This window comes from Dermacentor albipictus, chromosome 9, assembly GCF_038994185.2.
Source record: "Dermacentor albipictus isolate Rhodes 1998 colony chromosome 9, USDA_Dalb.pri_finalv2, whole genome shotgun sequence".
NCBI classification, from domain to species: Eukaryota; Metazoa; Arthropoda; class Arachnida; order Ixodida; family Ixodidae; genus Dermacentor; species Dermacentor albipictus.
In genome coordinates this window covers 5,405,022-5,432,857 of record NC_091829.1, presented here as the reverse complement: position 1 = coordinate 5,432,857, position 27,836 = coordinate 5,405,022, and the positions used below count along the sequence as shown (strand labels likewise).

The window sequence follows — 27,836 nt, the reverse complement described above, 5'->3', positions numbered from 1 at the left end:
GCATTGGCTGCCCACGTTGCGTCGGCGATCATTTTTCCAACTTTATGGTGAACAAATGTTTTTCGCAATAGTTGGAATAGCGATTAATTTGTTTGGCTAAATGAAGGTAACAGAAAAAGAGTATACAACGTCAATTTATCACTAGGCAGATGTCTGCTTCGTGTTACCACGTGGTCCATGTTGACGCGAGCTGCACGGCGAGTGTTGGTCCCGAGCTTTCTTTTTCGCGAGCACCGCCTTTGTCACGCTGTGGCCTGACACGCGGTCGGCGGCACGCCAAGCTACGTCCCTCCGCAAGGCGACAACATCGGGCTGTCGGTTGACGCCGGAGCATTGCTATGTGCCGTGCTCGTGCAGCGATTGGGCGACCGCAGGTATTTTTCCGGTGACCGTTTTCGTCGTCGTCGGGGGAATCGTCGCTTCCGTCGTTGACGTGTGCAGCTCAGGATTGCGAAAAGGCAGTGTGCGTCAAAACCCATCCCTCCACTCAACTGGCGCAACCGCTCCTGGAGCTCTGGCTCCATTACGCGAAAACGAAAGGCAGAATCATGGCTGACGCCTCTTATCGCATAGCCATACTTAGCCAAGGCTAAGTATGGCTAAGGCTATCTTACTTGTGAGATGCGCCGTCGAGTTCGTAGCGAACTTTGTCAGCCTGTGCCCATTAGCATCAGCATCGTGCTTAGAATTCATGCGCAATTCTTGCTCTTGGGTAGTGTCTGGTTTATCGGTTTGTTGTACAACATTCACTGCCTTACATCTACGGATTTGCCTCGTAATCACAATCATCTATCGCAAATTTTCCTCTGCTCCGCGCTCTTCTGCAGGGATGTCCTAGGTTATTTATCAACCTTATGAATTAACATGGTGGTCATTTTCTGTGAGCGATAGTAAGCGAACCATGCAGTGTGCCATACAGGAGACATCCTTCATAGAATGTGTTGTTGCAAAATGGCTTCGGCGTGCGTCGACAAAGGTGAACGTGCCTACCCTCCCACGCTAAGCGCTCGTCAGACTTAAATGCTGTTGCTCCCTTGCAGACTACCACGACGGAAAATGGCGTCACGGGCGTGCTTTACGATGACTCTTCGCTGTCCAGCGAAGTGTCCGCGGAGCTGTCTCCACCTCCGTCCAATGTCGGCGATTGTGCCTCCAACGGCACAGCCTTGTCTGACCCTGAATGCGACGCTGCCATGGCAGAAGCCTCGGCACCGGAGTCTCACGCCGACATCCCTTTCGTCGTCGTCCAGGAGTCGACGCCTGTTGACTCGGAGCAGTCCAACGACGAACACGCTGAAGACAGCGCGTCGGAACAGGCCGCCGAGGAAGTGTGCAAAGCTGAGGCAACAGCCGCCGTTGAAGCAGCGATCGAAGCGAGTGCCGAGACGGTGGTTGTAGTGGAACCGCTGGTCAAGCCAGTGGTCCTGCCCGTCGAGAAGGACACTGCACCGACTTCGGAGGAACAGACATCTGGTGAACATCGCTGCGCTGCTCAGCCGCCAGTGTTGGCTGCTAGCGCGGAGTCCTGTGCCCGGCTTGATCACATCGAATCTGAGTTCACAAGAGTCGATAACGTTCAGTTTGTGGAACCTGAGGACATGGGACGTTGCTCGGTCGTCTCCGTCACTGAGACGGCACCGGAACGCGAGACCGCCGTCGAAGAGCTTCGCGGCAACGTTGAAGTGGTGGTACACGCCGAGGACATTGTTTCCAGCATTGAAGAGATAACGCCGTCCACACAGGCCTCTCTAGTTGAACACGGACTGCAGCATGAGACTGAGGAGCCACTGCAGTGTCAAGACTTTCCTCATGAGGCGGTGCTTGTAAGTGATTGCAGATTTTCACTTTGATACGTGACGCGGCACTATGTTCGCGGTGTTATTTAGCGGTGCGTACAATAACATGAACACGTAAATTTTCTTAAACATTCTTATGAAGGTCTTGCTGAATAGAAAGAATGCAATGTTACCGAAGGGAATATGTCAGAATAAGAAAGTGTAGATAACATGTGTAGATCTAACTGGGAGCGAGATATGGGTCGTCTTTGATGTGCACAGAAAAACTGACACATGGCCTGGCGCGTCCTTCAGTGCTTGATGTCACAGAAAAATCTGCTTTTGAAAAGGACTGCCTTGGAATCTACTGTCGGAAACGAAGTTGGTGATACACGGTGTTGAAGCTTTGCCAAAGCCGATAAAACCACATTTGTAACACGGCAATTACAGAAAACATCGTTTGTCAATGCTAGTGGCCAATTTCTCACGCATGTTTGTAGAAGCCATTTTAAGCTGATGAGAAAAAGGAACTATGCCGGTTGTCGCTTTTTAAATTTTTTTTTTAGACCATACAAAGTTTTTTAAAAATCGCTTGTGGCAGATTGCGTAATTGGAGTCCATGAGTTGGATTGCTCGAAGTGGTTTACCTTACTCGCACGTGAAACCAAAATGGATTATTCACGAATTAAAAAAAAATCACTAATTAGTTCATTAACTAATTACATTACGGCACATTATCCAAGTTACGAATTTCGAGCGCATAAGCTTATAAGGCACGTCCACGTGGGTGTAGCACAAGTGAGACAACACGGCTGACCTGTTTTCTATTATTTAGGGCTCAAGTTGTGTTGCGCGCTGTCTTCTATTTGTTGTGCACATGTTAAGTCATGCATGGTTTCGCGTGACGGTGAAGAAACTACGCGTACTAATTAGGTGCGCGACATGTGCGCAGGCTGGCTGTGAACCAGCGCAGGGTGCCGAGCCTCCCGCTGTGCGACACGAGTCGCGGCACTTGAAGCCGAGTGCTGCGGACAGCATCGTGGCCCGCGAGATCCGCGCCCAGAAGGAGCGAGAGGAGATGATCGCCCGCGAGCGGAAGCTCGCCCAGGAAGCAGCCAGGCTTAGCTCGACGGCGCTTGAAAAGACGCTCTGTGACAGGACACCGGAGACGCCTGCGCGACTCACCGTGTCTCAGCTGCCCACGGCATCGCCGACCTCACCTCCCAGCATGGTCGCCAGCCCCGCGCCATTCCCGGCTCCCATCGAGAAGCGGTTCACGTGCCCGTCGGACTCTAAGATCGCTGATGAGATTCGGGAACTCCAGGAGCGGGAGGAGGAGCTGCGGGAGCTGCGGGAGCGCCTGCATATTCAGGTAGGCTATGTAACAACACCGATGCAGCAGAGCCGCATTACAATTACTCCTTAATATTAAGTCATGCAGGCACAGTAAAATGTAACAAACAAGAAGAAGTCGCGGTGTTGTGCTTGAGTTGACCATTGAATGATGTAGGCATGTAAATAACTGTAAATAGACAGCAACGGTAAATCATACTGGCATAACTCGCAGATGCCCATGAGGCAGAAGTCATGCGGCAGTCGATAATCATTGCATGATTGGACTTCATCGTGCGGTCCTGTTTCAGTCAGTTGACTGGACCATACGATAAGGTTTAAAGGTGTGTTCTGCTACTTGCTATAAGGTTCAGTCAGAAAATGGGACCATGCGATAGAGATGCGTCACAAGTTGTGCGCGTACGGGAACAGAGTGGTTGCCTTATTAAAGTGTATTATGTGATAACTATAGAAGGAGGGCAGACAGTGATCAACTACGAATGCTTTTAACTGTTCTTTTGTCATTACGTTTAACTGTTGTGCTGGCATGTACCTGACAAACTTAGCGCACCTTTCTTCACTTGGCCCATGAAACTGATGAGGCTGTTTCTCCCGCAGAGCAATGACCACAGGTGCAGTGCGGGTGGCCCCATCAACAACGATGATGCCGTCGTCGCAGCAAATGGCGTGACCAGTCCACTTGCATCCTTGACGTCCAGCAGTGGATTGTCTAGGACCGTGAGCGTTGAGTCACTTCCTCCAAATGGCTCGATTCACACTCCCTTCGGGCCACGCAGGAAGGACAAGATAACGGTGCGGCCACTCTCCGATGGCACCGAAGATAGCGTGCCATCCCCGACTTTCGTGTCGCATGGCGGTGAGTCTCCAATCGAACGTGAGATCCGGCTAGCACGAGACCGGGAAGAGGCATTGAGGAAGGAGAAGGGGCTGCTGGGACAGCTGCAGGCGGAAGGATTTGTGAAGAAGGGCGAAGTAGCGTCATCCGCTTCGGTGAAGGGTGCAAAGGCTACTGTGGTGCTGCGCGGAAGCACGCAGAAGATCCTGGCGACATCTCGGATCCAGCAGGAGATAGAAGAACAGACGCAGCGTGAGATGGCTCTTCGAGAGTCTGGGCACATCCAGACCATCTCCCAAGAGAGGACAGACTCCAAGGTGACCAGGATAGGAAACGAGGCAAGCACTGCCGCGTCTCCTTCACCGTCACCCGCTTCTACTACGAGGAGAGTGCCGCCTTTCGAGTCGTCTCTTCCCAATATCGAGATTTTCGAGAAGACTCCCGCCATTGTCATTCCCACCCGAGTCTGTTCCCCGACGGCGGCCCCCTGCGGCGTTGCTTCGGCTGTTGCCAAGGCAACCAACGGTCACGTGCACGCCAACGGTCACGCTACAGGAGCGAAAGTGTCGCCCGTGGCCAATGTCCGTGGGGTGAGCATGCAAAAATTCCTCGCCAGTCGTGGCAAGGAGCTTGCCTTCACGAGCTCACCGCCACCTCAGAACGGAGATAAGCTAGAGTACCGTGAGCTGAAGCCTCCGCAACTGCAGAAGGGGGCCATCGATGCCGTCCGCAAGGGCCTGGTTACTGCTGAGACCAAGATCCAGGAGGAGATGCGTGCCATGAAGGAGCGCGAGGAGGAGCTGAGGTTCGTTACCTTTCTGTCCGCTGTGTATTGGTTGGGGTGGGCCAGTCTACACCCGTGCCTCTGCACGAAGCGCACGTGTTGTCCCTTAGTGATTAACAGCTGGCGAGTGTACAATGCTGAAGATGAGAAAAACCATTGAGGTACCAATTTGAGCACCTTATATATGAACGAAATAAGATAATTATCATCAAAACAGATCAGTAGCAGATCACTGAATGCGGTTGTACACGTATTTACCAACGTAACAATGTACTTTTACATTTTGTTTTCTTACGATGAGTGCGTTCCTCTTCACAGTATCGTACTGCAATCCACTGCGATTATATAAGGCATTGTAATGTGCTCTGTTCAATGTTAGGTGCATAAATATGGCAGTCCCCTCAGTTTCTTATATACCATTTTATTGAAACCTTGCTAAACATTTTGAGTATAGTTATCGCTTCTGATACTTTCCATGTAAAGGTTACATGAACTCGGGGATGTAATTAGGTGTCTAGGGCATTTACTGCACCTAATAAACTGAAATTTCTAATAAAGAGTCTCATATTCGCCCGAAAGGCGAAGCGCTGATTGCGAAAGCAAATCAGTAGACAGCTAGAGGAAGCAAGGATAGTAGTTATATCGACCGTGTAAACTTGTAAACATTCGCTTATACTAACTGAACGAACAAGCATGGTGTCACGCGCACGCTCGCTGTCAAAACGCTGGAGTGAGAATGTGTGGCAGCAGCAGCGAGCGAATTGACCTTTGTGCCGTCTCTCGCCTCAACGCGAACTAATCGGAGAGAACAGCGCACACGAAGCCATCAGCACTCGGCGCACTCTGTCCTTATCGCAGATCGCTTTCAGGACGGGACCCGCGCGGCCACGCCGTATGCAGCTACCGCTGCAGTACAACGCGTCCTCCCTCCCGCTGTGCCTTGCGTGTGACGGAAGACGGCGCGCTTCCTCTCTTTCTTCCCTTGCGCGCGCGAGATTGACGCACCATCGTCGGCTCACCTTCGTGTGCTTTACACACACACACAGCATATGGCGCAGCGACGATGTTATCGCCATTGGACTTCATACAGAAGACTTAACTGCTGGGCTAGTTGGTGATCTTGCATACTGAAAGGATTTTGCGCCAAAAAACACAACACACACAAGAAAGACGACAACACCGCGGGCGCTGTTCATACAGAACATCACGACACGACGATGGCAGAAATGCGCCCTGGCTGTGCTCATAATTGTTATCGCAATTAAGTGTTGCAGTTTTGCCCGAAGGGCGACGAAGCATTGACAGCGATATACAGGTATTAGAACATTACATGTGAGAGAGAGAGAGAGAGAGAGAGAGAGAGAGAGGTCGTAAGGGAGGCTGACCAGGCAGAACCCGCTCGGATACCCTGTACAAAGGAAGAGGGAAAGGGAAGTTAAGCTCGTAGTATTACGGGCAGTATAAATTGCGCTTAGCACTCACTTAGTAACTAAGACGCGTGGTGCCACATGTCTGTAGACACATGAACAGAGTTCGCTCGCTGATCGTGAGTGGTTGCGGTCACAACAACGCTTGCGCGATGAAGAGCGCCGGCAGCGGAGAGTACGCGTGCTTCACAAAGTGAGTGTTCCATGCCGCCGTTCCTTTTACTCTGCCACGCCTCCGAAACTCGGCAACTCCCGTGGCATCCAACAATGGGAGTGATATGTTCGACAGGAAAAGGGGGCTTATATTCTGCTTCCCAAGTGGGCACATGGCTCAGCACCCTTGAAGGGGGAGTGAGGTGAAAGGGGTATGGGGAAGGAGTGGTGGGGCACGAAGATAGCGCGCACCAAGGCCTTTCTGACTCTCGCTTGCACCTGCTGTAAATCTCGTGACTTCCAACAGCGGGTCGGCTGCAGCGCATGCGTCGTTGCACCCTGGATATCTGGGAGACTGTGCGAGCGCTGCTGTAGGGTAGTGTACGTTACCTTAAGTGTCCGCGTAATTGCTGTCGCAATGATATCAGATATAGCACCGTAACTGGGAATATTTCTCGATTGCGGAAATACTTTGCGTGTTTCTACCACTGAGGGCTCCGGCGGCAATGAGCTGTCCGAATAACAAAGTTAATCTCTCTTTCTTTGATGGACAGGCGCCAGCGCCTCCGACTGCTCGGGCAGTCCCAGCCCAACCTGAGCCTGTTTGAGGGATGCACAGTAGCGGACGCAGACCACGCCACTGACGCCACAGATGGTCCCGCCTTGCAACATGCTGGCAGTGATGCGAGCCTTCTGGAACAGACCACTGTCAGTGACTCGTCAGAGGCCGCCAATGTACGTGTATCACATGTTAGTCTTTCTGCATGCTAACGGCTTGTACAAACTTCGAAGTGCATTGTGTAAATGAGCAATGGCCACTCAAAAATCGTAGCTCTCGTGCTCTAAGATCTTCCTAGACACCACAGATTAAGGGAGTGGAGGACAATACCACTCGTTGGCCGAAATGATGGTTTCCCAATGCATTCGCGCCTGGAGATATGAATATAACGAATTATCAGATATAACAGCTATTGAATCTAAAACATTGATGGCTAAGCTTTTTTTTTTCATTAAGTATTCTACTGTTATAATGAAAGCGATAATGCAAAATCTGAGGCAGTATAATTTTTTGACTATTTTTCTTCAAACCAACAAAAACAAAGCGATAGCTGTGCGCTGAACTTTATTTCCGCAATTTGGTTTATCCAAAAATGGTCAGTGACTGCAGATTTGCGAAAGAGCTATGACAGTGATCTGCACACGGCTACTAGCCTACATGAGCTTCGAGGAAGGAGCTTGGCGAGGTCAGGGTCATGGTTAAGTATTCTGCCCGAGCTATTTTTGCTTGTATATTATTTTCATCCCGAGTCTGTACCCGCATAAAGTTATGAATATGCCTCTATTTTGCCTCAAATCACATGCAAACACTTTTATTAATTCCTGCATAGTCACATTGTATGGCATTGTGCCCTTGCTAGACTGCTTCTATTTATGTTTGTTATTTTGTGTAGTGCAGAAACTGGACTGCTTATCAGCAAGTCCTACAGCTAAACAGCACGTTTCAGCGCCAACAGTTTTTTGAGCCAGTTATTCGCCAAAGCAAAAAGAAAGAAAGAAGAAAGATGGTAAGGTCGACGAGAAAACTACCCGCCAGGATAAGTCGCTGAAAAGTATTCTAGCAAAAAAATTCACCGACGATTACGATATTCCCTAATGCTAAATTGAGCGCAGCCGTGTATGTGTTTTCATTTCGCGATATATTGGCTGGCGGTGACAATCTGTCTCGTGCGGCACGCTGCACTGCCTCTCTAATCGGGAGATCCCAATGCGCAGCGCGTGGGTGACGCGTGGGCGTGATTCACAGCAGCCCCCGCAGAGAGACCTCCGCTCATGCAGCGCTTTGGTTCTACGTAGATGACGTGCACTGCTGCGGCGCCATCTCCTAGCCACTGTCTTGCGCAGCACTACGCTTCTCGCGCTTTCACCATACCCTCCCCCTCGCGCTATCTTTGCTGTGTTACGAGGGACAACGCCGACACTTGCCGCAGGAACGGGCGCCTAGAGCTGTGCTCCAAAATATATTTGCCTCGCCCCTTACCCATCCAAAGTAAAGAAAATAGTAATAATAGTAAACACGAAATTTAATATGAAAATACCTGAAAGAAGTACGCCCAAGTGTAGGAAAAATGAAAACAAAACGCTCTACGGTACTTACGCCGAAGCAAATATTCACTTATGAGCTTCAGTTATCTGTTTAGCGGTTCAGCAAATGTCTAGCAAGGGCAGCTTGAAAAAGCACATTCTCGTCGTTCGTGTTCATGTTGGCCAACAGTTTGGCTTCGCTTGCCGATAGCTGGCTAGCCATCATGCCTTTCCCATGTGATCGCATTGATCGCACAACTGCATCTGAATGAAGATGCAGATGTTTGTAATTTAGCATTGTTCACGTGCCACGTACCGGTATGGCAAGTTCCTGACGAGCGATCGAAATCAACGCGAGACCCATTTCTGGCCCATCGTAGACATCACGAACGCTTGTATTTGTTTCGCATACAACTTATCAGGAATTTTTTTTTTTTTTCAAAAATCAACGTGTAAGCTTGTAACGAATGTCGGATATAAGGAAGATCTTTTTTAGGCGCGCATCAGAGAAAACACCTCAGTAACTTTGTCTTCTCGCCCCCTGTACACTGCAAATTTCTGCAGAGACTTAAAGTCAACGAAGGTCCAGAGCCCTTAACGGTAGAGCCAAGAGCGAATGAGAAGGGAAACCGAGGAGCCCAATTTTCGCTAGTCATAAATAACCATATGAAGCCAACAGAAAATGAAGCCAACGAATGTCTAGGAGAAATTATTATTTGTTTTAATCGAAGTCTAGTAAAGGAAAATGTAAGTGTACGAAAAAAAAGAAACCTTTGCCGCCGGTGGTAGCCAAACCACACCCTCCAGGGCATCATGCGTGCGTTTCTACGACGACGGCTGTTCCTTCGTCCACATTCTTGGGCACTTATGTATGTGCAGGGTGTCTACCAACCGGGCATTCCGGGAAAACCAGGAAATCTAAGGGATTTTGAATAGTCTGGAAATATTCACGGAAATCTCAGAATGTGTGCTTCTATCAAGGAAATTTAGCTGTAATTTTATTGAAATGGTACGAAAGGCGCTAATGCTAGCTTCGAGTAACACAAAGGGATGGATCGTAACTAATAGCCTTTGACGCCGTGTCGTCGGCTGGAGGAGTTGCCACTGTACAGTCAACGACCGATTTTCCGGATGCCCGATAAGTCAGACGGCTTCGTGGCAACGTCACGTATCCCATAGAGTCGATGTATCAGAAAGTCTGAAATTTCGGGCGCAAGATCACGTCGCCGTCCAATTTTCCGGACTTTTTGCCGTGACCGCAGGTCCGAAACGACATTAATCAAAGCCACCGCCTCCGCCATTTTGATTATCTCGCCGCCTCCAACAGGCGCTGTCGCACGCAGATCCGCTTTAGATCCGCCGGCAGCCGTAGCCACCAGCGCGGCAACGCTAGACTTAGCTGCTTCGACGTCCGCTATTAAGCTTCTTGCCGTTCGGTGGTGTGGTTTTCATTGAAATAATTCGCCGCTGTCAGCAATGGCACTGACTCGGCCGTTGTAATCTACGCAATTGGCTTTGAAGCTCGGAAAGCACGGCGCGTGGTACAATACCGGTTCTTGAAAGTCAGCTTCGCCTCAATACAGAATTGGGACGCGGTGAAGCAGGTGCAAGGTATTGCGGTCAGCTTAACATGCATGGGAAGGGGCAATTGTCACTGGACACAGTGTGTATTTCTTATTACTGAAGTACTAAAGCGCCAAACAGACGACACAAGAAGAGACACGGACGAGCGTCTCTTCTTGTGTCGTCTGTTTGGCGCTTTAGTACTTCAGTACCATGCACCAACTAGCCCAACAAAAAGTTCTGCTGGTGTATTTCATAATTATACACGCGCGCACACGCCGTCTCCTTTCACATTACGAGCACCGATATGCGTAATAAATGCGCTGGCAGGTCTTCAGAGCTTTTCTTCAGACGGGCATGTGACGATTTGAGCTCCGTGTGGCAGTAAAAGGCATGTATTCACTCTTTTCTGATTGCCAGAATTTTCGGACGTTTTCACGGCCCTTAGAGAGACGGAAAAATCGGACGTTGACTGTACAACTGTCCAAGAAGATGCTTCACATGATTCGTGACGCGAACGCGCAGCGGTAGTAAGGTGAGAATGGACAGGACCAACACAGCGACAAATGAACGCGAAAGGTGTGCCACCGCTTATTTGAATGAGCTTGAGTTAAAAAATCCAAGTGTTGGCTGACGCCGAGATGCAGGTGTCCTTCATCCAAACCAAAATAAACTCTTTAAAGCAGTGAAACGCAACATTGAGGCTTTGTGCTCGAGATGAGAGTATGTCAGGAGAGTTGAGGTTGACTATCCAGCTGAAGAAGAGAATCTCACTTGTGACAAGGTACGGACCTCATACCAATGAGCTTGCTATCAGTTGGCAGAAATAGCTTATATTCAAAATGTTTGCTTGTGTATGTATCTCTTTTTTATTCGTATTTGAAAATGTTTGACGAAACTTTCAATAGGCTTTGCCATTTTTTTTTTTCAAATATATTTTCTTCGCTGTGCATTTTACCAAGCCCTCCCTTCTGTTTTCTTTTTGAATAAAATAAACACTACTCCTTACTATTCAAACTGGATTAAGTCATTTTTTTATTTTTTACGTTATTTATTTTATTATAACATTTACTTTTGAACATTATTTTGTTAACAGTGACTGTATTGGGCGACATGGTGTCAGTTCGTCTTGACATAAAACAAAGTTCTGTGTCACTCAGAAAATTTCGCAAAGGCACTTGGGGAAAACCTGGGAGACTCACGGAATTTGGAAATGTCAACATGGTAGACACCCTGCACGTGTCGACACCGACCTCGGGAGCCAGCGCCGCTCATGGCTATGTCGGTGGATAGTAATTTCCCCCATGTTTTCGTTGGCTTCACTATCTGTCGGTTTCATAGGGTCACAACATGATCATGTAATACAAGCAAGAAGGAGAGGGCAGTTGAAGAATGCCAGCTATTTCATTCTGTCTTTTCTCGCACAGGTTGTCAATGTTCCGCCAAGCTCATTAGTCGCAGTATCATGCAGGCTTCAGTCGTACCTCTGTTATGCCAACGCCTCTGAAAGCTTGTAAGCTCATACAGAATTTGTGCTTTATCAGTCCTAGGTGCCTGTTGTGCACATAACTGGCATGAAAGATCTACAGCATCCTTGCGCTTTCTTGCCTTCAAGTAAAACGAAAACCAGTGAGAAAGGTGCATAAAAATCCAATCGTATGAACCCACCATAGCAAGCTGGGTAAGTTTAGAATTGCTGAAAGGGAAAAATAAGATTTATCTGAATATAATACTACTACATATATTTATCGCACATTGTTACTTTGTTGAAACCTGGTGCCAGCTCATTCACCCTCATTTTCTTCCGACGATACATTGCTGGGAAGTTCCACCTACAGATACTCGACAGCTGAGTGGCGTCGAGAGCGTTCAACAAAACAGACAGGGTGAATACAGGGCCAGGAAATAGCTCGGGTAAAAGAATACAAATAGCTTGGTATATGGATAACTGAAGGCAATAGATATATGGAAACACAGGGAAAAATACTTACAGCAAAGGGGGGAAAAATGCGGCCATAAAGAAACACAGAGCACTGTGGGGATACAATAGGTATGAGGTGTTCCGGGGTATGTGGAAAGGTGCAATGGTTCCCGAACTTACATTTGGAAATGCCGTTGTTTGCTTGAAGCCCGGGTTACAATCAGGACACAATGACAGCCAAAGGTCAGTGGAAGGCCTCGCATTGGGCGGTCAGGGGAAGACTACAAATGAAGATGTTCAGGGTGATATGGGCTGTAGAAGTCTTTAAGTGAGGGAAGCTCCGGGTAAGATCAATTATGAAGAACGACTGAAGAATATGGAAGAAAGTAAAGGGCTGGAAGAGTGTTCAGGCATTTGTACAGCATTAACATTGACTCAAAGTGGAGGAAAAGAACTCAGAAGCTCACCAGCAAGTACTTGACTGGTATGGTGAGCAACAAGGCAACAAAGAAACCTGCCATAAGTAACTAGTAGAGAGGAAAAAACGAAATCAGGAAAGAAACAATTTATGATTTGCCTACCATTACCGACCTGATCCACCTTAAGTAAGCACACCTTCAAGATTCAAACTTTTACGAACTTCTGGTGATCGGCTTTTATTGCTCCCCATGCAGACTACAATGTTCACCACCCTGGTTTGTCTTTCCCGCAAAAATGCTAACAGATGAAGTGGAAGCACATACCATAGTAATGCGATGGTGGGACTGAAATTCAAAAAAAATTTTTTTTCTCAATGCAAATGCAAAAATTCCCGTGGCGAAAGTTATTCTTCTCAATGATACCCGCTCTTCTGCTTTTTTATGGACCACCTTAGTGCGTTAATAACGTGTAAACATAGGCCGAAATGGTATCTTTTGTAAATTGATGCTTTTGTTTTGGAGCCTGGGAGCATAACATAGGCGAAAATAAAATTTTGGAAGATAGTAAGCTTTAGTGACAGTTTTACAAAACTAATTCCAGGTTTTCTCCCCTGACTGTTTTTTGTAAAATATTTCGCAAGAACGCTAGAATTTGCACATGCTAGGGAGTGAAAATCATGAAGTGATTTTGTGAAAGTGTTTTATAATGAAAGAAAAATGTTCAGACAACGCAAAACCCCAATTTTGAAATAATGTGCAATACGGTTGATGTTTGGCGAATTTATTTTTTACACTTGGTTTTCCATCATTTTGCGAAATTGAAATGCGCTCACGTGGTCATGTTCTTTTTTCCATTCAAAATATATTTGCGGAAATACTGTTCAAGCAACGTTTATATGCGTCGTAATTTTTTCACAACTTTTTTAGAGAAATCATTTTTCTTGAGTGCCACGGTTAGGACAGTTTGCGTGGAATGACCCTATAAGAAACCAAGCTTAGAAAGTCGGGAAAACTTCTAATTTGGTAACCTAGTTTCATTTAACAGACAAGAAGAGACCAATAACACACAGCACACATAATCTGCTGGTGCATAAGCACTTCAGTCATTTCCCTTAACGTTTGCTGCAATGGCCGTGTACCATAGCGCGTTTCCAACAATAGCACACCCATGAGGTCACGAAGCAACTCCTAACTCTCACAGGTGGTGTAGCCCACTTTGCACATATATAACACTGGTTTAGTGGACACTTGGCACCCAAACAGCACCTTTGCCTTTCAAGTCTCTGCCAGCACAGCACGTCAGGACAGACAATGCAAGAAGTCAGGCATTTGATAAGAAACATTCACAGTTCAATAGTTGTCTCTGTGCGACATCATTCTACTGCTCCAACCAGTTGGCAGCTGTATTACTTACGTTCCAGTTTGACAGTATGACATCATATGCTGTTGACCTTGTAACATTCACTGACCATGGCTTCTGGCATTGACTCTGTAAAGATTATCTTTACGTTCATCCTTTTTCTAGCAGGTGTCCAACACTTCCAGTGTCCCACGCCGCCGCAGTGCCCTCATCGCACAGTGGGAACAAAGGATCCAGAGCACCGATGTCGCCAAGTCGTAAAGAGAGAGAGAAAGAAAAGAATTGCGATGTTCTTTAATATACATATATATGTATAAATGCTGATAATCTATTTCTTTGCGCCCAGTACAGGTACTTTAGTTCATTTCGCATTCCCCTAGTGCACTCTTCTTGAATGGGTGTCTTCGAGACGACGATGCACCAGTGTCCCAAGTGACGTTTCTACACTATGAGCTGGTCACCAGAGCATAATCTCGCTAGCGTTGATAATTTCGTAGATCAGCTTATGCAAGGAGTGGAAGGAATAACGCTAGTAGATATGGAACGCCCTTGTGATCGGCAAGAATATACTGATGGGGTAGTTGGTTCAACATAGTGCTATTTTTCATAGCAAGGAAAAAGCACTAGACAACAGAAGATAAAAGGGCTGACTATCACTTCATAGTTATTGTTGGATTCTGAAAAGTACATAAGCTGTAGTGACAGAGGTAAAGGATAGCATATGAAAGGACACCATTTTCGTATTCAGCGTTACAGCATACGTGACACGTGCCTATGCAATAATATTGCTTCTATTGTTTAAGGAAGTCAAGTTTCTTTCCTGGCAGGAAAATGGACACAACAGTGACGCACGTTTCATCAAGTCCTGGAATATCTCAATCTTGCATCTATGATGTATTACTTCATGACTACCTCCGCGTTTATGTCATTGAAAGTTTTTAAGGCTTAAGAAGTCTTGAGTGTTAAGCCCCTCTGTTTACTGAAGTACAGCAATATATTTTTTTAGCCCTGGGCGACAAGCTACTGAAGGAACATTTGGAGCATTCTAAAGTAGTGTAGACTTTTAACGTTGACAATTTTGTATGCTGTTAAATTGTGATGAATCACAATTGAAAAATATAGCATGTGATGTTCTCAACAGTTTCACTAAGGTTTCACTTGATTAGTACTAAAACATGAACAGCCATTTCAAGGGTTTAAAACATTTTTAGAGTTGGAGCTGCATTCATCAAATTTGGGGGTGACTCAGATTTGATGAAGCGACAGGCTGACGCAAGAAATAATAGAGGCTAGAGAAACGACAGGACTTGGTGATAGGTGCATCAGTGTTGATTTGTTTATTCTTCACAAAAGGAACTTGGACTGCTTTCTTAGACGCATGTAATGTATTCTGTTAGGCTCGATGCAAAAATGGGCCCTTTCGTATGTCGCCCTTTCCCTCAGTGATTATGAGTTACATATTGTGCAGAATCCAATAATAGACATGACTTTATTGTCAACATTCTCTGTTATCTTGTCTGCTCTGTTGTCTCGTCCTTGCGTGGACAATTAGCAATTTTATAATTCCTGTGTTTTTGTTTTTTGTGCTTTGATACCGCATCGCTGTGCACTTGGCATGTGGTCTGTGCGGCTGCTGAAAACCAGATGCGCAACAGTGAGGTATTTGTCAAACTGTTGATGCACTGCAATATACTTTGACATTACAATAAATGTCAATGGCTGTGGTTTCGTATGCTCTTGGGTATACTGTATACAGTCTTCTGTGCTCAAGAAAGAGCAAGAATAACATACCAAGTCTCTTATTTGTAACATATTATGCGTTTATACCTGTATAAGCTGGTATAAGCTTGAAGTGCACTACTAGGACAGGAATAGGAAAGCTCTTGCTAGTTGTTTACAACATCAGAGGCAGATGCAACTTTAAGATATTGTTTCCACAATCAACAACACCTTGAGCGATGGTGAAGTAGTACAAAACAACAGCAGTGCATAAGGTACCATGCCTACCTAATTATAATTTACCTCTGAATGTAATGCACATTGAAGTGGTAAATGTTCAGAGTAAGAAAATAATGGACACTAAAGGCATGCACTCTATTTATATACCACGAAAAATGTAGCGTGCCTCCGATCTTTGCAAAAAGAAGAAATTACTTTCACAAGATGAAACTTTATTTACACTTAAGGTACATTGTTATCACTTTAATGGACCTCGACACATTTCCGTCCATGCCATTCGTTGCATTTGGTATTCCACATTTCTTGAATGACTTCTCAATCATCACGAATGAGATTGTTGCCCATGCTTTAACAAACATCTTTGCCAGTTTGTCGGACAGTGTAGGCAAGTCTTCAATATGCCAAAAACAAACAATACATAGCTCTGGTGCCACTGGCTTAGCATGTAAAACAACCTTTTTAATGAGCCTTGATAAAGAAAGTGGTGTATTGCCATTGCCAAGCCAACCTATAAGAAAGCAAGTTTTGTCGCCATATGGATGGCTATGGTCATTATGTTTGCACTGACAGTAGTTTGCTGGCAAAGCTGCAAATGTGGTTTCATATCCAATTGAAGAACACAAGCATATTTCAGACCTATATAGGGGGGAAAGGTGCGCCTTTTAATTGTGTAAATAGACTATTTTCTATGACTTACCGTCGTACGAGTAAAATACTAAGAGATGTTCTGTGTCCCTAACCAATTTATGAGAAAGATGCCTACGATATCTACAATATATTTATCCAGCAGTCATTTTCTGTCGGAGACACTGCTGCTAGTGAACGTTGCTGCTACTCTCCACAACACGCAATGTTGGCGGAAGCTGCATTTGGCATTAAAGCCAGCCTGGTGGTGCAAATTTGTTGCAGGTGCCTTCCAGCAATGTGCTCGCTTTGTTATTTCCTCTCCGTGTTGAGAATACTACAATGGCTGTATTGAAAGGGCCAGTCAAGGATGAACCTGGAATTTGGAGAGCTTTAAAGTGGCCTACGTCACAAGTTATCACCTTCTCTCTCTTCTTATTCTTGAGGGGGAAAGGGAAAATTATTCTTGAAGGGAAAATTGTGCAGGCGGGCCTGGCCATGACAAACTCCCAGTGCTCAATGTGTACCACACAGCACTCTAGGCATGTTCCTGCTGGCCTCTCCATGCTTTTGTTTTATGCTCTCATGGGAATAGTAGAAGGTCGCTAGATATCATTGCCGCTACAATAATTCAAGTGCATTATTACTCATAGTATTCTTGAGTATACTACGACAGCCACACTAACTGAAGAGCATGTTTAGCAAGTCTGCCTAACGCCTGTTTTCTAACTGTGCTGGCATTGATTTATATTCATGAATTCGCATCGGCAACCAAAGAAAGGACTTTCACGATTACGTATGCAGCCATCTCATTGTTTCTAGAAGCAAGCTGTGTGATGAGGTTTAACATGCGTATGAAAAATCAGCACAATGTGTTTCGTGTTTATGAACAAAAAAACGGTTAATGACATGAAAAGTGAACTTCTGATAAAAAAAAGCCCCCCTACATCCAGTGATAATTTTCTCTTGCTGGAAGCATGATCGAACAAGACTGGGTCCTAGCGAACCTTAAGTGCACAATGAAGATAACACAGCTACGGATAAATGCCTTGCTCTAGCACAGAAATGAAAAGGAACCTGGAAGGTGGTCGCAATGTGCCTGCAAGAATTTTAGTGTAGTTTAATGTATAATGGTAGTTTTTCTAAAGGTGCAATTTCCTGAGGCATCTGTGGTGGCACATTAATTGCGCTGCCACACTCGGCAACAATTCATGAACATTGTCTGCATCATCATGAACATGTCGATGGCTCTGCCACACGAAAGCAACAATTGTTGGAATATATGATGAGAACGTGTATCCTACCACTTTTTGTTCCTTTGTTGTGACAGAGCTGCTGATGACACCCTGTACAGACAGTACTGGCCTACTTGCTTACATTGTGACAGTGCCCTAATGATAATACCATTAGGGATTACGGGCACTGAGGTATAGGAGCTGTAGTATTAGAGCTTTCAGAGGAGTTGCACCACCGGAGACAGCTTATCTTTAGGAATGGTTCGTCCACAGATGGACATAATCATCCAGCATTAGCCCTGTCTTCGTTGATACACTCTAGGCGCCACAGGTTATAAAGAGTGTGCACAACTCTTGGTCACCAAACTTTCTGCCTGGAGGTGCCAGTTTCAGCAAAGAGGGGTGAAATACTGGCAAAGTCCTTGTGAAGTGCAACTGCTTTCAGACTTCTTACAGTATTCGTTGTATCGTATACCTGTGACAGAGCCTCTGAAGATAACAACTGGGTGTATCATTAATGGCCTGGAGAAATGAGATCTTCAGGCCCCTCGTGATGCCGTGACTAGCCTTTTGCTTATTCTGCTGGATGAAGTTGAATTGCATCAAGCAGGACATGACGCTTCTGTAGTTAAGCATTAGCATGAAGCCACTAAGTTGCATTGTACTGAAATAAGCCATTTTTCTGTGACCAAGTGTACAACATTTGCCGCACCTGTCGTGTGCCAAGTACTTCTTTTCAGAACACAGAGTCATCGATTTCATCTGCAGTTATTCGGACTGTTCCCAATGCCTACAAGCAGCAAGTGCAGAGCCAAGGTTGATGCAGCGTCTCAGTTGTGGATGTGTTGCTAACCACTCTATTGACAACTGCTCTCAACTCGACTAAGACATTGGAAAGTGGCCAATTGCAGCCCTGTTTTTTACTCTTGTATGTTTAGCTATCTGTAAGAATGGGCAGCTAGTTGTTATTAACAATCAGCATCTTTAATTTGCAGTCCTAAATGCCTTTGAGATTGTGTCATATATTTGTAGATGTACTTAAGTCTCTCTCTCTGCAAGCAGCTGCCGTTGCAGTGTTCCTTTGATGTTGTTATTGACAAGTGTGATTAAATTACACTCCAGCTTCTGGCTTTTACCTGGTGCTTTGTGTATGGCTGGATATGTTTTGTACTTAATCGAAGGTGCTGCATTTGTCACTTGTCAGAGAGAGTGGTAGCTAAGGAGACTGTTTCTGTTCTTTAACATTTTGCTTTTGTATGGGGGCGCTTTACTAACCGCGTGCCGCCAGTTTCAGTGAGTCATATATTTTTATAAACTTAATAAAGGACTACACAATGGATACCTTTCGCATTGTGTTTTTGCATTGACATGCTATGGGTATCAGAAAGGTGAGGGTGAAAAGTGACTCGTGACTTGCATGTCAAAGCTGTCTTAAAAGCAGATCAAAACTGCATCTAAACGTCAGCCAGTCACATTAACCGAATATAATTATTGTTCTTATTTAATAATGAACTCGTTTTCATGCACTGAGTGTTTATTATGCAACTCCACTTCAACCTAGACAGCAATGGCAGGGCACTCACCTTACTTGTGCTATGCCCTGTGGTTCGCACTTTAGCTGAACTTATTTTCCTTTATTACCAATTATATTAACGTAAAACATTACATTTACGTTTTGAATAATAATTTGTATTCTACAGAGTTGCAGACAATTTAGTTTAAATGCCTCTGCGGAGATTTGGTTATTGGTGCCATCTCAAGGTGATGAAATATATTCTCACCATAAAGAAATCCAATTTTACTCATCCTTCTGAATAGTATTATCAGTGCCGTTTCTGCAAATTTTTAAATGTGTCTGCGAGCTTTATTTCGTGTTCTCAAAGAAAATGCACACATCATGTGTCCGCCTTCACCGCATTTGTCAGTTGGTTGAATTTCTGCCAGAGTTCCCATTTTTCATCTGCAGGTAAGAAGCAGGCGGATATGGCCGACCGGTTCTGTTAGTACACAAAGAAAACAAACCATTGTAAGCTTTTTGTGTGCAATTAACAGCAGAATTCAACTGCACATGACCTTATGGAGAAGACCTGTGATGCGTTGCATATATCGACATCCCTTATTCGATTAGGAAAAAAATGAAGTCAGGAGAAATCTTGCAAGATAATTTTTCTCCAAGCAAAAGAAAAACAAAAAAAAAGGTGCAGGGCATATTGTTCTGGTAACAATTTAACCAAGCACAATTGTAAGCAAATATTGCAAGAATGGAATGCACATTGGGTCATTGCGAATTCCGGTTTTCATTTTGATTTTTCTAAATTGCATGTCGTAGACATTCGGCCCAATTGCTAATGAGTTGGGCATTACTAGCACGGAAAACTGCAATGTACACTTAGAAAGTCGCGTATTTTTTTTTTTTTTTTTTTTTTTTTGTCGGTCATTTATTCGAAAAGCATGTATTGAAGCTGCGCTATTCAGGCCATTCAGTCCTCGAGGCATATGTACTTGATCATAAATCCGAGACTAACATCCTTCATTCCATACTCATTAGGAACGCAAACAAAATGAGCACAATGCGATGCTGGGCTACTTGGTTCCTGCTCGAAATGTGGTTCTGGCGAACAAAACTAATGGAATGAAGAAGGGACAGAAAGGCTCTCTTTCTGTTCCTTGCCGTTCAGTTTTTCTTACGCCAGAACCACATTTCAAACAAAAAGAACTCAAGAAAAACCAGGGACTGAAGGTTCCTGTCTCCAACTGCACTATGCCCCCTGTCTTCGACATATTGTACACTGGAACAACAACAGTGGTTGAATCCTATCATGATGTCACAAATTAAACAAAGAAAGTGAATAAAAAATATGTAGTTTCATTCTGGCAAAATTGACTTCAATATCTCAACAACAAGCACAAATAATCTACAAATGATTTTACGAACAAGTAGACAGAGTTTTATCTTTAACTACTTTGATTCTTTAACAGAGACGTCAGACTTGGGAGGGTCAGACCTAGCGCAGTCTCTTAAGAGGAAGCTTTAGCTCGGGTGCTCCTATCTAGATACATGTAAAAGGAGAATTCGTTTTTCTCGGCAACCACTGCACTAAATTTGGCGGGGTTTGCTGCATTTAAAAGAAAAACTTAAAATCTAGTGACTGCTGGTTTCGAATTTTTGAGTTATGTGGTCAATTTTTTATTAAAAATTGTCGAAAATTGAAAATTTTCAAAAAACGAAACAATGAAGTTTACAACTTTAAAGTTCTCAACCACTAAAGAGGATAATACAATTCTGTGAATTGGATCTAATAGTACATCTAAAGCGGACAAAATTGATATGTTACACATGAATATAAAAAAATTTAGTCATAGGGAAATACAACTTTTGCAAAACCGTTGTAACCAACGTAACAAATTCACGCAAGATGTAAAATGACATATTGCATTTGTCCGCTTTGAATGATCTAATGGATGCCGTTTACAGAACCGCGATATCAGTTCTTGATGCAGAGCATGAATTTGTAAACTTTGTGCTTCTATTTTTTCAAACGGTAAAATATTTGAAAATCGTTTTTAGCTAACTAAACAACTTTCTATATGAAATGCAGCAAAGAACACACTATATGTTGTTGCATAAGCTCGCTAAACAAGTAAAAGAAAGACTGCCATCAAAATTTTAAAAAACATACATCACAATGTCACTGTGCCAAGTTTTGTATTGTCTAAGCCCCGGAAATAAAATTTTAACAGGAGAAGGACTGGTTCCTTAATATTATTCTATAAAATCGCTATCCGAGATGTATCAGAAACTGTGCTTGGTGAAGTTGAGTTTAGATACCTCGGTTATCATTCAAGAGATCAGCAATCAAGTAGTTTAGGCACTGTTTACCATAATTTCATCTGAGTTTGAGAAATCGATAACATAGTCTGTAGTTTGCTTACTAATAATTTGAGACGATCACGGAGCATTATGCTTATTCGTTATCCTATCCTATATATACATCGAAGTATAAAAATTAATTATTGCTAATTGTTACTATTGCTTAGCTCGCAATTCAGGTAGGCCTTTTGTGACCCATGCATCACGATCGCCTCTCTGAAAAGCGCGAGGCGGCTACAAGCTACCACCGCATTTTTCCCATGAGCATTTCTCTTTCTACCCTTTATTTTTTCTCAGCGAAAGAAATGAGGGGAATCGAGAGTCTCGATCTTTTCTTACAACCACCTGAAGCCTAGAAGCAAGGTAGCCAAGGGAAACATAGGAAAAATTAACTGTTTAATTTAAATGTAAATATCAGGAATATTCAGGAAGACAATAATGAAATACTTTCTTTTTTTTTTGCCGCAAATTAAAACGCGTACAAAAGGAAGTAACACAGACGACGGCACGAACAGCCCATCGTCTGTGTCTTCCTTTTGTGCTCGTTTTAATGTGCGGCTAAAAAAACACATCTTTCAGCAAGTACCATCTAGGTCAACAAACACTTTTGTTCGGCGACCGATGTACTCCCGTCCACTTTCTTGGGCATATAGAAACTCTCAGGCCTGGCAGATAATGTGGAACATCCTTACACGCACAGACATCACGTAGTACATGAAGCTATCAACTCGACCAAAGATAGCATCTGTAGCCATGATGAGTCAAGGTTTCCTTGTCAAAACACTGCCTTCAGGTTAAGGTTTTCCTTGTTCGCCAACTGTTGATCAACCCTCCATATTTTCGTGACCCTTTTTCTCTTGTTTGGACATTGGACATGTATGTTGTGGCATATGTCACCTAAGTGTCTTTAAACTACTAGCCTAAGAAGGTTCCTGCTATATCAACATGCCTTGCGCGCTGGCTGCGTGTATACGCCGATGGTGCTCAGTAATGCGTGCAGTAACAAAAGCAAAATTCTTCATGAAAAATGAAAATTACAAACCGAGTAATAAGTGAAAGCCTGCCACTGTATGGCAGAGCGACAAAACTATAAAAATAGTCTGCCTACTACAGCTCTCAGAGCGCCTATAAAGTCCCCTGAATTGGCATGTTATCTAAAGGGTGCAAAATGCAAGAAATCTCATGTACCATGCTTAAAACTTTAACGAACCTCATCCAGTCAAAATATTTATGCGGTCCCCAGTCCGACATCCCCAATGCAGCTTTGGGACCTTAAACACAGAATGTTGCCGTTTTCTTTAATTGGCATGTCATACACGTCTTTAGGAGTAGCCCATATTTCTAGAACGGTAACTTTATGGAAAACTCGTGTGCCAAGTAAAAAATCTCAGGCAAGCTTTATGACGTTGATTTTGTCTGCTTTTGAAGTTTACGAAGGGTTGTACACCTCTCCTTGTAATCCTGGTAGTTAAATTTCTCTCAGGTCGTGAGATCCTTGGCAACTTAAAATTCACAGTAGTGTTTTTGTGTTAACAGCTTAAAATGACATGGATATTATGCATTGTCACGATGTTTAATCATGTAATCAGCTGTAGAGTTCACATGCGCCGCGAAAAGGTTCACTCACGCATTGCAGTAGGTCACCTGGGCCAAGTCCGAGTTTGAGAGCCAGGCGGTACTCATCTTCGAGACTTGTGTGCGTGATGGCGGGGTCGTCAACGCTGATCGAGAAACTCGCGCCATCACGCCGCAGCCTGCGTTTACCCGTTAAAGAACACTCCGTCAAAATTAATTCGGAGTCCACCACTACGGCGTGCCTCATAATTAGATGGTGGTTTTGGCACGTAAAACCCTATAATTTAATTTTTGAACTACGTTGAACTGCTATCTACACAGCTCTGGTATACGGTCCCCTCACCATTATGCGCATTCTGTGGCGAAGCGGAAATGACAGATAATTTCTTGTCTTGCAAGCGTTTTTTTTTTGTTTTTAGAAAATTACTACAGGAAGATCCGGCTTCGCAGCATTGGCCTAAATTTATCTGTCTGTGATCCTATCTCTTGGATCCTCCATTATTGGGTTCATGCAAAGAAATGTTTGCTTGGCAATGCAAAATTACCTAATTGAAACCAATCGGTTTCCTTGTTATACTGGTTGTCCGTACTGATGCACGGTTTTCCTTTTGATAGCTTTTCTTCCCACGCACAAAAAATTTTGCTATTTAAGCTTCAACATTAAAATTGTTAATTCTCTTTTCTTTAATACACCTAATTTACCCATCCGATTTATGGTCAATCCCTCACTTTGGGCATGTGCACTCAGGAGATCAACAACAACTCGGCTGGCTTCAAAAGCAGCAGTTGAAGTGGGAGGTAGGGCACCAACGTAACCAGTAGGTAAGCTTTCCGAAGTAACGAAGGACTCAATAAAGAAACTACAAAAATGAAAGTGTCCAACTCAAGTGATCAAATAGAATTTGCAGAACTGTCGAAACTGATCAACAAAGACAAAGCAAAGGATATTCAAAACTATAATGTCAGAAAGACTGAAGAAGCAATAAAAAATGAACGCAGCATGAAATGAGTGAGAAGAAAACTTGACATAGAACAAGCCAAGATGTGTGCACTGAAAGATAAGAGTAATATCATCAGCAATCTCAATGATATAGTAAAAGCAGCGGAAGAATTCTATACTGACCTGTACAGTAATCAGAGGAGTCGGAATACACCTCCATTAGAAACACGATGAACAGGATACAGAAACTCCTATAACTAGCAATGAGGTCAGAAGGGGCTTGCAAGACATCAAACGGCGAAAAGCGGCAGAAGAAGATGGAAAGCAGTCGATTTATTTAAAAATGGAGGAGACATAATGCCTGAAAAACTCGGGGCAGGAGCGCCATTCTCAACGTGGGCGAAGTAAAGTCTGATCCCTTCGAACTGGGGGAGAGGGGCATCCTTCAGGGGTCGGTCATCTCGCCGCTTCTCTTCAGCGACACCATTGACGACCTCTTCGCGCATCTCTGAGGTGGGTGGCATTAATCATGCTTTGTAAAGGCAACAATGCGCCTGCTCGACATCCAGCGAGTCTAGCCACGTCCGGCGGACCAAGTAGTGTTAGTCGATTCGCTGTCGCCTTCACGGTCTACTTGGACCAAGAGAACTCCTGGAACAGGGTGTTTTGCGGTGCTTTCTCACGGGCCCCAGAAGTCGTCACAGCCAATGGACAGACGCGGCGGCTAGCTGCAGGGTCAGTTCTGAGATCAAGAGACCCTTGCTTGGGTCGAGACCCCTATCTACAAGAACCCTCTTACCTCGGTGTGTTCAGTGAAACCAAAGTGCGGAAGTAAGTGTGTAAGCCCTCCCCCTGAAATGCGGGTCGACCACGATCACTTTGGACGCTCCCATCGGACGAAGGCTGAACGGAAGTTTTCCCTCGCCTATGGATCTAGGGAGGACATAGGGCTTTTAAGCAGTCGTTGTCGGCTGTTCAGTGTGCTTTCTCTTTCAGTCATGCTAGACTGATGAAATGTAACGCTCTCAACCCTTCATGTTGATACTGTAAATAAATCCCATATTCCTCGTTCTCAGTCCCTCCCTTCAACAACGTCCTCAGCGTGGATGAGTCGGACGACGGAATGGGCCAGCTACTGCTTATTTCATGCCCGCCCCCAACTCTTACATGGCCAGGCTGACGGAGGATGGCGCGAGATGGAAGCGAGGTTGCGGTGCTTTCTGCGCTCCTTCTGCGGATATGTGCACCTGGCCATGATACTGGGGCGCTAGGTGTAGCAGCTTTCACGAGCTATAGGGTGTGAGCGTTGTGCGAGACAACCTTGTGGCCAGGCACGCACTCCAGCTGAACATGCACTGTACGTTGAGATAGCCTGGCAGTGCGTTCAGAACGAGAATTGCTAAAGCCTGTTCGATTCGTTGTCCACATCAACGCTCATTTCTCTGTTCTTTCAAAGCCGCTTTCTCTGGCCCATATATGCCATTATCACAGGGACCAAGATAGCTGTAACGAAAATGTATCCCTATAAGAAATCTTTTCCTTCGATATTTCCTTCGATATTTCCTCCGACATCTTCATGTGAATGCGTTCCAGCCTCCGCAGCCGAGGCACTCATAATGATAGCAATTTATAGCAGCTGAAAACCTCACAGGCAATGAAATATGCTGAATGAGTTTCGTCCCTTGTCATCAATAATCTCCCAGAAGATGGGCCTTACACGTTACAGAACTCCTGATGGCCAAAATTAATCTGGAGCTTCGCGGAGATACGTCGCATCTCATATCCCGCAACATCATTTGGTACCTCAAACCTCATAGTTTTTTTAATGCGCAACGCCCAGACAATACAGCCTTGCATCGTTGCCTTCTGTGCTGATTTTTCTAGTACAAATGCAGCTATTTTCTTGCTGACTCATCATTATGCAATTTTTGTGAGATGTTGTGGTGCTTCAGTACTCGAGTACTGTTTGATTGTCTGAGTGACAGTGAAGAGAACTTTATTAGAGTGTACTGAGGAACTCGATTGGGGAGAACCGAAGGCTCCCCGATCAAGTTGGTGGCTCGATTTTTAATGCCGCTTTTGCAAATCGTCCACGGTGCACCTACGCAACAGCATGTGACCTGTATAAATTTCGATCCTTCAATACATTTAGTGGTTTGAAAGTGAATGCGTTTTCTTGTTTTGTCTTTCTTGTGGTGTCTTAATTCTTTGTTCTCCTTTTGAAAAATGAAACTCAGCTACGTAAGCCTACCTTTATTCAGAATTGCATAACAACGTAATTTTGCATATTATGTTGTCTATAGTGTACTGTCCGAAAGACGAGAATAATGTTTTACCGTACCGTACCATATACTATGCTGTGCGCAAAGCAAGAGAAACACTGAAGCATACCTGAGCACGGGGTGGGCACTGTTGGGGTCGACCGCCCCAGTGAGCATGCTGCTGGTCAGGCAACACTCGAAGTGGACGTCCGCGGCCAGCGCTTGCCGGTAGGCGAGCCCTCCGTCGAGGACGGCGCGGTAGCCGTGGCCGATCCGCTCGGCGTGAAGCTCGTGCACGGCCCTGAGCACGGTGGCTGGGGGACCGGCCTCGCCCGCGTGAGCCGTTCGGTGGACGCCCCAGGAGGCGGCGCGCTGCACCGTCCACAAGACGCGCGCGGCATCAGTCCCCGTCTTTAAGTTATGGGGTTTTACGTGCCAAAACCACTTTCTGATTATGAGGCACGCCGTAGTGGGGGACTCCGGAAATTTCGACCACCTGGGGTCTTGTGCGCCCGCATACATGAATTTGTTTCGTATACAGCGTTAGATGGGTCTGTGCCCTAAGGGGCGTCCATAAAGGGCCGTTAGGTGTGCCTAGGAGCCTCCTTTAAGAAAGTCAACCAGACAGACAGACGGACGGACGGACGGACGGACGGACGACGGACAGACAGACAGACAGACAGACAGACAGACAGACAGACAGACAGACAGATAGATAGATAGATAGATAGATAGATAGATAGATAGATAGATAGATAGATAGATAGATAGATAGATAGATAGACAGACAGACAGATAGATAGATAGATGCTATTTTTGCATTCATCTTATCAAGTAAATTGGACGTAAAATTCACTTCCTTCTCACACCCTTTCTTCTACACACTTCCCCCAACGGCGAGTAGCAGGTGAGAACATTGATTCAGGCCGACCTCGCATCTTTTCTATCATAACAAATACCTCTCTCTTTCTCTCTCCCCTTCTCACACTAACGGATCTGTCATCACTGTCTACCGATCCTCCAGCGTCCTATTCCTCACTTGTGCGTTTTGCATAATCTCCTTTTGGCTGCTTAATGCTTCATAGATTTCTCTGCTTGCCTCGTTCAATGTTAGCTGTTCTACTATATCCAGTAATTTGGAACATCGAGTTTAGTTCTCATATACCGTCACCACATGCCACTTGAACATATTTCTCCCTTCATTAGTAGTTACTGCATTGCTTCGATGTTTCCTCTACGAAGGCCTCTCTCTCAACTTGATTATTTCGATAAAAACACGTTTCACGTCATCAGTTCGCGACGCTTCCATATACGCTTACTGGCTTGAGCGAATATTTTGCGCTTCAGCGGCAAGTTTGGGCTTTTTAGGAGTTCGAGGTCATTTATTGTAGCTAGCGCCAATAATCAGTCCTCTTGTCTATTTATGAGCGCTAGTTGCCGTCGCAGTAATCTTAAAGCGCTCTCGAAGAAATGTTTAAAAAAAGAGAAAGCTGGGAGTATTTGAACTCCGAAACAACCGACTGACAGTCGAAGACTGCTGGTTTCAGCGGCATTAATTGTTCTACCACTGTTAATCACTTCGAGCCTCCATCTTCCTGTGAACCTCATTCTTGTCTGGATCTCTGTCTCTAATGTAGTGCCCGGTTTAGGCTAAGGAATAAGAAAAACTACTGGAAAAATAGTAAATTGGGCTTTGGTT

The 27,836-nt window shown here is 44.9% G+C and overlaps 2 protein-coding genes across 11 annotated transcripts in view; one reads left to right on the top strand and one right to left on the bottom strand.

The window, feature by feature from the left end:
• Window positions 1-18,829, top strand: part of LOC135906092 (uncharacterized abhydrolase domain-containing protein DDB_G0269086-like) — a 373,257-nt gene extending 354,428 nt beyond the window's left edge. For 7 of the 8 annotated variants that reach the window (XM_065437260.2, XM_065437262.2, XM_065437264.1 and 4 more), the window contains 5 exons: window positions 1,041-1,823; window positions 2,728-3,147; window positions 3,726-4,768; window positions 6,882-7,062; window positions 13,838-18,829. In XM_065437260.2, the coding sequence (XP_065293332.1) occupies window positions 1,041-1,823; window positions 2,728-3,147; window positions 3,726-4,768; window positions 6,882-7,062; window positions 13,838-13,933 (2,523 nt within the window). In that variant the 3' untranslated portion in view covers window positions 13,934-18,829. The remainder of the gene's footprint in view (window positions 1-1,040; window positions 1,824-2,727; window positions 3,148-3,725; window positions 4,769-6,881; window positions 7,063-13,837) is intronic. The other variant, XM_065437261.2, reaches the window with a different exon arrangement.
• The window catches only part of LOC135906094 (adenosine deaminase-like), a 102,902-nt gene continuing 92,196 nt past the window's right edge, over window positions 17,131-27,836 (bottom strand). For all 3 annotated transcript variants that reach the window (XM_070524897.1, XM_070524899.1, XM_070524898.1), the window contains 3 exons: window positions 26,268-26,509; window positions 22,989-23,115; window positions 17,131-19,487 (listed from right to left, as the gene is read on the bottom strand). In XM_070524897.1, coding sequence (XP_070380998.1) covers window positions 19,386-19,487; window positions 22,989-23,115; window positions 26,268-26,509 — 471 coding nt within the window. In that variant the 3' untranslated portion in view covers window positions 17,131-19,385. The remainder of the gene's footprint in view (window positions 19,488-22,988; window positions 23,116-26,267; window positions 26,510-27,836) is intronic.